Here is a 12,094-nt window from a genome sequence, read left to right as displayed (position 1 = left end):
ACACTCTTTACTGTTCTTTGGTATTTCCACATCTAATTTATTGTGTGGAGATATGGGGCAATAATTATGAAAGCAATCTTCACTCAGTCAATGTACTGCAAAAACAATCGGTGAGGATAAATCATAATGCCGCGTATGGAGAACATCCAAACCCTTTATTTTTAAAATCACAGATATAAAAATTTGCCAATTTAGTACATTTTCAAACAGCTAAACTAATGCATAAAGTTAACAATAACTTGTTACTCAAAAACGTCTTACAATATTTCTCTAAAATCATTTATATGCGAGAACAACGCTGAAAACCCACAGCATTTCAGTATGCGGAACTAAATTATGGAACGGATTGAGTAAAGAACTCAAACAATGTACAAAGACGAGTGAATTCAAAAAACAATACAAGCAGTTGATGTTTGCTAAATATAAGGCAGAAGAGTCTCGATTATTATACTTATTGTTCTGTCATGCTTGTTTTTATTTTTTATTATTTTTTTTATTATTCCACTGATTATTATATGGAATAATATTACATGGAATGCAAGAAGTGAATAATATATACTGCACATGATTTGGAATGGATGGGGGGTAGGATTAAATAAACTGTCCTTCTTCCTTCTCCTTTTGGACATGTGAAACTGAAATGATGATTCATGAGATGTATTCCATTGTAATCTGCATGCATGTTCAAATAAAATTAAACCAAACATAAGGAAAATAAATGAAGTTGAAAGTAAAATCAATTAAAACAACAAATGGAATGGAACATTACCATCTTAAATCGTAACAGCAGATTTAAGTGTGCCTAATGGAAGTTTCCAATAAGGGTATATTTGGCTTGAGAAGAACACTTTGAGCATTTTTCTATTTAAAAAAAACAGAAAACGCATTGTCACAGCCGGGTGTTGATGCATGTGACGCAGAGCTAACATGTTGGGCTCTCGTCGTGTGTGCTCACTCAACATACATCACGAGAGTGAATAAAAACAGAGCTGAGGTCATGAAAATCAATTTAAATGGATCAAAGATGAGGAGGATGAATGACCCCTTTGTGACATATTGTCTGTGGGCATGTGATCAGTGTAGGAGAAAGAAAAAATGGTCTGAGGAATAGTGTACATGACGGTGGCATGTCAGCAGCTCATATATTAAATGAATGACTTCAAATGCTCAATACATGTTAATGTTTAACTGGAAAAATAACACTCGGTACACAGTATAGAATGTGGAATATACTGACTGATTTTTCATAGTACACATATACAGTCGTGTGAAAATACTTGTATATGGACACCCAGAGTGTCATTTGTTGTGCATGTAATACAGATATCCTGGAAGGTTTCCAATTATTAAGCAAATGGCCAGTGGCTTATGGCCAATTAGTTGCCAAGTGCCTCAATTGTATATTGACAATTTGTGTGTCAGACTAACAATGAAAATATGTTGAAACACAAATTACTGTAATCCTGAATTACTCACACACCTGCCAGCTTTTTTCATAAACGCTTAATACAGCGCTTTTATACAGTGCTCCTTACCTAGTGTTCGTGGGCATTTATTTACTCAACTGCAGAGAGTACCAGCCGCATATTCAATGTAAGGTGTCTCTATTGAGAGGAGGCCCTTACGTGTCCAAAGGTGTAAAAATAGATTGAATCTGATGTCTGGTTGTTGACACTTACAAAGCAAAAGGAACAGGTAACAGCCGCACTTTCTATTTGTGTGTGCTTCTATTCCTGGGTACGGTCGATAATGCAGTGCTACTAAAAGTGGAAGTAATTGTTCCCCGTTTTAGTTTCTACGTCATGTTACAATAAACACACCGGCCTCAACTGCGCAGACGAAGCATAACGTCTATTAAGGTTTGCACTTGCTGCATGATGTTTATCATGGTTTATATAAAGCGTTGATTCTCGAACAGTGGTACCAATACCACTGTTGTGTACCAATACCACTGCTACATGGGCTCCATCTAGTGGTACTTAGGAACATCAGAGATTTTTTTTAAATAAAACTGAAATTACATATTTTACATACTTTCTCTATGTAAACATTTATTAGACCACCTTTGTTTCTTCAGTTTCTTGTTCATTTTTGGCAGTAAAATGCCGTAGCTATTGACGCCTGTGAATATTCTCATTCATCCAAGTCACTGTATTGTATTCTCAGGACATCGACTCCATCGCGACTTTACTAGTATGACTAGATAGGACAGCTCTAGTCTGAGTTGATGCAGGATCCAAAGTATTTACCCTCTAAAGGAGGAGGAATGTCCAGACAAGAATGGTTTCGCTCTTTTGGGGTGCCAATTGACAGTCGTTAGAATACAATGGAGTGGTCTATTTTAGGGGGGCTTTGGGATTCTTTTGAGCTATGGTCTTAAACTTTTCATCAGCTGATGAACAGCCTATTTTACTTTAATGCTTATTTGCAATATATTGCTTACTCAACATTTTTTTTTGTCTTACTCCCACTTATTCTTTTTGCATTTTTAATCTCTACTACTGTCGCCCGAAGTCAGCTGAGATAGGCTCCAGCATGCCACCGTGACCCTAATGAGAAGCGGCATAGAAAATGGATGGATGGATCTCTACTTGGAACCTCCTTAAGATTTGACAGTGCAAAATGTAAACTCTTGCAATTTTTCAACTGGTCTTAAAATTTTGATCAGTGTATTTAAAACAAAACCGTGATGATAAGCAGAGGCAGCAAAAACGGTGGTACTTGCAAGGAAAATATTTCTGAGCTAGTACTTTGTGTAAAAGGTCTGAGAGCCACTGATCTAAAAAAGAAAGCCCTGTTTTGTTTTGTTGTCATTTTTTTCTGACTAAATTTGTTTTTTGTACTTGGGAATGGGAAGAGAACAAAAGAGCTGGTAGTGGTCACAATAAACTTGTTTCCTCAAAATAGATAAGTGTATTTTACTACAGCTTCTTGAGGGACAATACAAAAGAAATTAAACTTGATGATGCTAGTTAGGGTAGTTACAGTAGTTAGTGTGCTTCTTGTATATCAGTTTAGATTTACTAATCACTAAAAATGAACACACCACCTAATTCTAGCCGAAATGTAACAGGTGTACTCACTATTATGATATAATGTACAGTATATACAGTATGACACTATCGACATCTTATGTACACATTCCATTGCTTGGTGGAAACGTAGCAATGTACACTATTAATTATACGGCTACCAAGAGGCACGACTTGTTGGCATCAATAGAGCACTGATTTTTTTAAATTGCGCAACTATGAAAGAAACACGGCATCTACGTATATTGGAGCGGAGGCCTATAATTGAAGAAATATGGTGCTTGCCTCCTGCAGGTCTATATAAAAATAAAGTAGTGCATATGGAATGATCGCTTAACAAGGATTTTAAAAGAAGGATCGGAGGATGTTTTGTCTGATCGCAAAGCTCATGCAGTTGCAGACAGATGGACGCAAAAAGAAATCAAAGATGATGCCCTTGATTTAACACTTTATTTAACTTATTTGTACAGTCACACATGCAGACACACACACATCCATGTATTTGTTTATACATACAGGTACACAGACATACAGCGTGTGTCTGTGTGTGTATGTATATATAGTACAGTAAATACTAGAGATGTCGCAAGATTAAAATTGATGATATTTCTCGTCTTTTGTTTAACCTCTTAAGACCCAAGCTCTTATTTGGTATTACTTTTTAATTTCTCCTTGCTGTTTGGAGTGATGAGTATAAAAAAAGAATTAGCTTTTAATGTAGTTTTAGAGAAAAATTATGTACATATTTGGACATTCGGATTTAAATTTCATACAACGCAATAAAGTCATAACTGTGTAATGGTGTGCAAAACTCTTTGTTATGGTTCTGAACACAATAGCGCAAAAGCAGAACAAGATAACAGTCTGGACATGATTTGTTAAAGTGCCCTTTGATCTGTGCCATCTGCCAGCTCCGGAAAGTCTTGAGTTGCCATGGTCACGCTGCTCCGAGGCCACTTCCAGTCAAAATTCAAGGAACTGCATAATGTTCTTCTTTGGTGTACTACATTCAATGAGGTCTTTGTGGTACAGTAGCCAGCTGATCCTTGACGTGTAATAGCATCTTCTATGTACATCTATGTACCGCTTCCCTTTTCATTTCTTGGTCAGCCAGTAGCTTCTGCACTGCTGCAGTGACTTGATTCTTCATAACTGTACCAGCTACAGACAATTGTTTCTTCATCATGCGTTCCATACCTTGGATGGATATGAAAAACCGGTCATTAAAAAAAGTTTTGTATTACGGCGCAGAGTTTGAGGCAGATGATCAATCACTAAGCCTCCCAGATCCTTTGGTTTTTCAGCCTGCCACAGCAGTGCATCTGCACCTTCATAAATTTCAAACGCAGCACCTTTTGCTATACAAACAAACCCTCTCTGTGATGTGCTGTTTCCTCCTCATGCTCAAATTTTGCTAGGTCTGGTGTTATAGGAAGAGGCCCTCCCTTTAAATCCCATGTCCTTTCATGGACTGCCTTTGATGGTTTGGTCTTGGGGTTAGCTCTTCAGAGACATTGTCTGAGTCATCAGCTTCATCCTGCTGTGTCTGAGTGAAACTTCTGAGTGTGTGGGACCTGGCAACGTCATAATCCGAACAATATCCTTCATACTCATAACGGAGATCTTTACGTCGCTTGGAGGGGTGTGGGATTGGGTCTTCCATCCACTACTGTCCTCCTCACTGCTGCTTGGCTCCCATGAGGGGGGTTGATATTCAGTATCCCCCGTGGGATCATTGATGTCTGACAAATTCTCTACCTCTGAGTATTGTCCATCAAGTAAATTATATCATGAGAAAAATCAAAGAACAACAATGCAGACTTATTCATGAAAGAAGCGATATCTGTTTTTGATAAATTACTGTTTTTACCGAAAGCACACCAAAATCGACTTATATATTTACATTTTATTGCTACATTTCTATCATCAACATCCAACGTGAAAATGGGGACACGTCTGAATGTTGGTGTTGCATTTTCTTCTTCTTGCGGGTGGCTCGAGTTGAGTGGCAACCAGCTTTGAGGGGCATTACTGCACCTACCATGTTGTAGTGTGGCTTTGAGTTACAAATGTGATACGACAACCGGATCGGCCCGATCTCGTGGCAGTAGCCGATATTGTCCGATCTTCACAAATACAGCAGATCGGCAGCCGATCCCGATCCTAAAGCTTGGATCGGGACATCCCTATAGCATACTGTTTAAATAGGCAGCTGTCTCTTGTGTCCCTGCAGTGATCCCATAGCCTGCGCATTACAGCTTGGCAATGAGGTGTAAACAAAGAATGATAGGAGTATTAAGGTGATTATAGGGGTGTTATTTCATGTCTACAGCGCACTAATAATGGTAAAAATGTCTTTTACCGTAAACAAACTAATCCACTGCAATCTGTTATACATGTGTCTTTTCATAACTACACGTCAATATACCTGTAAATGATTAGCAGCTACCACTGCCGTCATTATTTGAACTTTTAGAATTTAGTTCAGTAGTTTCACCTTGTGGAAAAAAGTTCAACAGTTAAAAGGTATCATGGTTAGGTCATGCATGAAAAGTCATAAAGCATTCCAAAACGTACCTGCATTGTGTGACTCAGTTAAATAAAAGTCCTATATTTTGTCATTGTAGTTTTCTTAAAAGTAATGTCAAAATATCATCTCGTCTCGTAAACCCAATAATCGCAGATCGTCTCGTCTCGTGAGCTGAATGAATTGTGACACGCCTACACATACATATACATATACAAACACGAACGAACGAACGAACACACGCACTCCTACACACTATATGCACTCCTGATCAAAATTTTAAGACCAGTTGAAAAATTGCAATAATTTACATTTAGCACTGTTGGATCTTAAGGAGGTTCTAAGTAGAGCTTCAAAATGCAAAAAGAAGAAATGGGTTAAAAGTGAAACAGGCTGTTCATCAGCTCATCGAATGTTTACGACCACAGCTCAACCCCTCAACCATTTCACTTTAATGCTTGTTAATGCTTCGTCTCACTCACCCGTTTCTTCTTTTTGCAGTTTGAATGAATTTGTGTGCGTGTGTGTGTGTTGAAAAAAGTACATACACATACGGTATGAGAGAGAGAGAGAGAGAGAGAGAGAGAGAGAGAGAGAGAGAGAGAGAGAGAGAGAGAGAGAGAGAGAGAGAGAGAGAGAGAGAGAGAGAGAGAGAGAGAGAGAGAGAGAGAGAGAGAGAGAGAGAGAGAGAGAGAGAGAGAGAGAGAGCTATCCTGAGATGGCGCTTGCACTAGGTCAATGGATGCATGCAGGTATGATCATGCAATCTAACAGGGGCTGACAATAAGGAAGCCATGCATCCCACATTCAACATATGCACCATTAAAAGAAAAGACCTGACTGTAAAACTCCATGAATACACCCTCACTGCACTGGATGAAAATATGACATGGGCCTCGAGACATAAAGACAATTAAAAGGGGTGATTTAAAATTTCATTTCATTTCATTCAATTATGCACAGTGTGTAATATCAGAGTGTGTGTTGTGCGAGAGCCACATAATGACTAACAAATAAAAGAATGTGTTATTTTCCTTAATGGGGACAAGGAGTGGATGGAGGGATTAAGGAAAGAGGTGCTGCTTGGCTGGCTGGACACTGAGCAGAAATTAAAACAAGAGAGGAGTTCAAAGGACAAGAGAGGAGAGGAGGGTGTGTGTCTACTCAAACTCAAGTGGAGGTGAGTGAGAGGGAGAGAGGGCGGTGCTCACTTTGTCAAAGCTGGCAAATCGGTCAGCTTCCTGTATGTGCTGACGAGGAGGGGAAGAAGGGGCGAAGGGGTCGGCTATGGGATCCTTGGCAGGCAGGGAAGAGGAGGAGGAAGAGGAGGAGAACTCTCCCGAGGTCTGTGGGAGAAAGTGCCCTCGTCGATGGAAGGAGTCCGAGGACTCTGTTCTGGAGAGGGAGGATCTCTTACCTGCATGAAAGCGCAGAGAAAGGCGAATTAATTGCGCAGAAGGACTGTTGACAAACATGGCGCACATGCATTGAATGCCTTAGTCAGAATGAAAAACGCAGACAAAAAACAGAAATGGAGGAGAACAAACCGAGAAAATGGGCCACTGCCAAGTGGAGACTATGGAGTACAATACTTGTCCAGAGCTAAGCAATAAGGTATTGTAACTCTGTACTGTACCTGCTTTTGTCAATCGAAAAGCATCAGTAGCAAGTAGAGATTTTTGGCATTTTTTTTATTGATCGGAGAATGAGCCCACCCGATCTTTACTGCAGTTGCCATAAAGTGCTTTGTTTCTGCAGCAGCCCAGAAAGTAAACAAAGCCATGTCAGGCGTCTGTATTGTAAATGAAAACAGTCCTACAGCCACTTGCAATGTCTGCAAAACGATTTCAAGTGGTGGTACGAGCAGAGCTGCATTCAACACCACAAACTTAATGTCATCTCAGGACAACCGACGAAAAGGCTGCTACGCCAAAAGCAACAAACTCTGGACTTCGGAGGAAAGACAAATATCTTAAATCGAGCAAAAAGGCAAAGCGGATCACTGAAAAGATAGGTCAATTTATTGCTTCGAACAACTAGCCCATCGCTGTCCTGGATTTTGGGCTTTTATCCGTCTTTAAGAATGTATTACAATGTAATGCATTGCTGACACCGCCTAACTACAGTTGTACACATAAATACAAAAAAAGATATGTGATTTAAAACAAAACCCGATAGCTGTAAGTTTCACCATAGACATATGGCTGACATTTGCCCCATGTTATTACGGTCATTACATTTTACAATACTGATCCAGTAGGGAAATTGCTTGGTTGCAGTACCTCAATAGTAGAAGAAAAAAGAAAAACACTGTTATATAAAATGCAATACGATATGTATAAAATAAATAAAAGAGAATAATAAAAAAAAGATTTGTGTATTTACAAATCAGAGTTAAAATATGTCTAAATAAAAGTGCATTTGCACTACACAGAAATACAGGACAAAACAGTACAGCGCAATAATGTGTTGATGAATGATGAATAATATGAATAATATAGGATTATCTCTTACAGGTGGGTGATATATTATGGACCTGGATGGCATGTGAATGAATGAAGTCCTGTAGCGTTCACTGTGAGCGCGGAACTGGAGGAGTCTGTTGGAGAATGAGCTCTGCTGCCCCTCTATTGTCCTGTGAAGTGCATGGGCAAGGTTGTCCATGATGGAGAACAGGTTGTTCAGTGTTGTCCTGTCTCTCCTCTCCTCCGCCTCCAACTGATTTGAGATGACTTGTTCTGCTTTGTTGATCAGCTTGTCTATCTGGTGTATGTCTCATTTGCTGATGCTGTTCCCCCAACAAGCCACTGCAAAGTACAGGGCACTGGCTACCACAGACTAGTAGAAGATCGCCAGCAGCTTGCTACACGCATTGTCATGTATTGATCCTTCCTCTCATGACTCTCACGCACTTCTGCCACCCAGTGGCTGTTTTTATGGCATTAAAATTGCTCTGAAGCCTAATCCATTGGTGAGGAGTTACATCACCTCTACATCTCTGGCGCCAAAATAATTTAAAACTACTTCTTTGGTATTGAACGAGTTAAAATTTTATATTTATTTATGTGGATCATTTAGTGTAATCACATGACATGGATCATCTCACACTGGTCATTGGAAGTTCAACATGGCACTTCATGGCAAAGACCTTTCTGAGGAAGTGAGAAAAAGAATTGTTGCTCTACATAAAGACATGTTGCTGTACATAAAGATGATTGCTGAAAACAATCAAATTAAGGACATGGGTTACTGGAACCATGTCCTGTGGTCTGATGAGACCAAGATACATTTAATTTGCTCCAGATAGTGTCAAATGTGTGTGGCAGCAACCAGTACAGAGAAAAGTGTGTCTTGCCTACAGTGAAGCATGGTAGTCGGAGTATCATTGTCTGGGGCTGCATGAGTGCTGCTGGCATTGGGGACCACAATTTGTTGAGTGACACATGAATGCCAACATGTATTGTGATTCGGGGTGTCACAATACACTCAGATCAAGAGAGGAGACAATACACAATATTGGAGTTACGAGAACGAGACTAGATTATACAGGGTCAGGCAAAATGATCGGACACATTTGTAGGTTAAATAAAAGGCAAATAAAGTAAAGAAACAAAAAAGTGTTTTTATTTTCGAAAAGTACATATAATGCCATTTTTTTCATATAATGCCATTTTGCTTTGTTTCTTTGTAATGCCATTGTTTTTCGTTTCTTTTTCAGTTGGTGCCATGAATTGGACTGGTGAGCATCGCGCTTTCAATGTGGAAACGAATCTGTAACTGCAACACAACGAGCGTTCCATTTGCACTTCAATTTTGGTAGACATGACCCCGTACCAGCTCGAAACACGATCTTGTTATGGATTACCAACTTCAGAGCTACTGGATCTGCATTGAGTGTGTGGGCAATAATGGATCCCATTTGACTGATTTAATTTTTAAAACATAAAAAAAAAAAAAAAAAAAACACTTTCTTGTTTCTTTAACCTACACGTGTGTCAGATCATTTTGCCTGACTCTGTATTTTAACTTTACTTTTAAGAAAACAACAATGATGAAACAGGACGAGACTAACATTATTTAACATTTATTTAATAGAGTCAAAAAACAATGCAGGTACATTTTTAAATGTGTTATATCTTTTGCATGCATGACCAAAGTATAATACTTTCAACTGTTGAACTACTTTCCGCAATTTGAAACAAAAACTAAATTACAAAATTTGAAAAGTTAAAATGACATCAGCTGTAGCTGCGACTACTAATTATGTTTACATAACTACATGTCAAGACATGTAAAACAGATTGCAGTACTGTAGATTAGATTTACGTTTAGGCTAAAAAACTACAGTTCCCATGATGTTTACTTAGAGAGCCAATACAGCAAGTAGTGCATTTCCAAAATAGAAGCTGACAAATCTTAAGTATCCGTATTTTCACGACCATAAGGCGCACTTAAGAGTAAGAGTCTTAAGTTTTCTCCAAAATGGACGGGGCGCCTTACAATGCAACACACCGTATGTGTGCACCGAGTTCCAAAATCTGTTGCGTTGTGTGACTTTGATCCGCTTGACTGACCGGAAGCATTTCCCGCCGACACGCTGCTTACTATGTAGACGAAAGGCGGACGTGACTGGGCGCCACACACGGGAGGCAACGGGCAGCTGCAGGCGGCTGCACCCGTGGGTGACGCATTCACAGTAGCTGCTCTTCGCCTCTCGTCTGCGTGGTTTGCTGCGTGTTGGCGGTGGGTTTCGTCGTTTGCGACTGTTTGTCTCCTCCCGCACACACATGTGCTACATTAGCCGCCGCCAGACAGATGATCACATCGCGAGCCTCGATAACACACCACACCCTGCCAAGTGCCCAACCCCAAATGCCATGCAACGCGCCACCCCGGCAAGACATTTTCCGTGGCATTTTTTGCAGGGTGCAAAACTTGGATCACTTTCACAACGACGGGAAGTCCTACACGGCAGCCATGCTTGTTTTGGCTTTGTGAAGTAAAAGTTTGAGATAGACGGTTTCTATAGGCTGGATGCTGCAATGGGGGCGGAGCTGATCGGCGGATGTGATCAGCGTTACAAAGCAAGTATCGGCATATGCCGATACCGTGCTTTTTCTCGATCGGAGTACCCCTAGTTTTACGTTTACGGTACAAGAACTACAGTTCTAATTCTGCTTAGAGGGCTGGAGCACTAAGTAGTGAATTTCCAAAATAAACACTGACATATTATATATCATATTATGTTTTGATAGAAGTCATATGCAGCGATTTATTTTGATCTGACAAATCGTTAGTAAATTTGATCAACTGTACAATTACTCCAGTTTCTGCTTGGACATTAACACAGCACCAGCTGTTGAACTCAGATGGAAAAAACAGCCACACGTCATGAGCGAGTGACACTGGGTACACCAAGGTAAGTTTTCAAATTGGACATTTTCATGAAGGGTGTACTCGCAGAAATGTTGAGGGTGTCTCACTTTTATGAGATACTGTACATCTCCATTCCAAAACCTGGTACTGACCTGGAGGTGGAGGGGGTGGTCTCGTTGGCGTCCCCGTTTTGGGAGGCAGGGCTGGGGGAACGTCAGGATTGGCAGACTGGCTATCATCTTGGAACAAGTTCTTATTGTTGATGCCAAACTGATCAGGGCCATTTGACTGGTACATTAAAGAAAAAACACACAACATGATTCAGTATGGTTAAGTGTAGTCGTTAGTGTTGTGAACGATTAGTGTTGTGACTGGATATTCAAACGACAGATTCGGCTGCGCCGGTAGCAGTCTCCTGTATTGATAAGAATCAGCCATAAATCTTTAGATTGAGCAATTGTAGAGACATGCACCAAGTGTTGCCAGACAAGCAATCGGTTGACAGTGTGTCTCTTAAACAACGAGATAGCCTGGGCTGTCATGCAAAGGATGGTCACACACGCTCCTTTGCTTACCATGTCTGAAGACGAGAATGGATGTAAATAGTAGCAGTATGCTAGCATTAGCTAGTCACCGCAAAAGATTTTCAACACATCAAAAAAAAAAAGAAAAAAAAAAAGAAGAAGTTTGGCATGTCTTTGGATTTTTCAAGCAACAAAATCACAACAAAACCCACACCATATGCAAGCTATGCAAAGCAGCTCTGAAGTCCACAAGGAAGCACAAAAAATCTTGACCAGACAGGCCAACAGAGACCAGTATTGTAACCTTTTTTTCCAAGGGCTGCTACTTACCTTTTTTGCTTTCTAAGTTGTTTACTTTGAAATGTTGCACCTTTGTTAGCTACATGGAGTGTGCCAAACAATATACTCAGGCTGAAATGTTGCACGCTTACTATTTTTATGACATTTTGAGTATATGGGATTGTTTACTTTTCCAAGATAACACAGCATTTTCATTGCACCCATGTGGCTAATAGTGCTATTTACTTATCTTTGCCACTTCTGAAGAAATGTGTCATTACTTGAGAGACCTTGCACTATTTTTATTTCTTACTATTGATTGGACTGAAGGCTAAGACTTCTGTTTTTTCATTGAT

At 39.9% G+C, this 12,094-nt stretch overlaps 1 protein-coding gene across 7 annotated transcripts in view; it reads right to left on the bottom strand.

Moving 5' to 3' along the window:
- eps15 (epidermal growth factor receptor pathway substrate 15) overlaps window positions 1–12,094 on the bottom strand; it is a 35,082-nt gene that overhangs the window by 2,148 nt on the left and 20,840 nt on the right. For 6 of the 7 annotated variants that reach the window (XM_054790294.1, XM_054790291.1, XM_054790293.1 and 3 more), the window contains 2 exons: window positions 11,088–11,223; window positions 6,771–6,976 (listed from right to left, as the gene is read on the bottom strand). In XM_054790294.1, coding sequence (XP_054646269.1) covers window positions 6,771–6,976; window positions 11,088–11,223 — 342 coding nt within the window. The remainder of the gene's footprint in view (window positions 1–6,770; window positions 6,977–11,087; window positions 11,224–12,094) is intronic. The other variant, XM_054790297.1, reaches the window with a different exon arrangement.

This window comes from Dunckerocampus dactyliophorus, chromosome 10, assembly GCF_027744805.1.
Source record: "Dunckerocampus dactyliophorus isolate RoL2022-P2 chromosome 10, RoL_Ddac_1.1, whole genome shotgun sequence".
Classification (NCBI taxonomy): domain Eukaryota; kingdom Metazoa; phylum Chordata; class Actinopteri; order Syngnathiformes; family Syngnathidae; genus Dunckerocampus; species Dunckerocampus dactyliophorus.
Note: the sequence above shows the minus strand (reverse complement) of the source record. Positions and strands in the feature narration are given on the sequence as shown.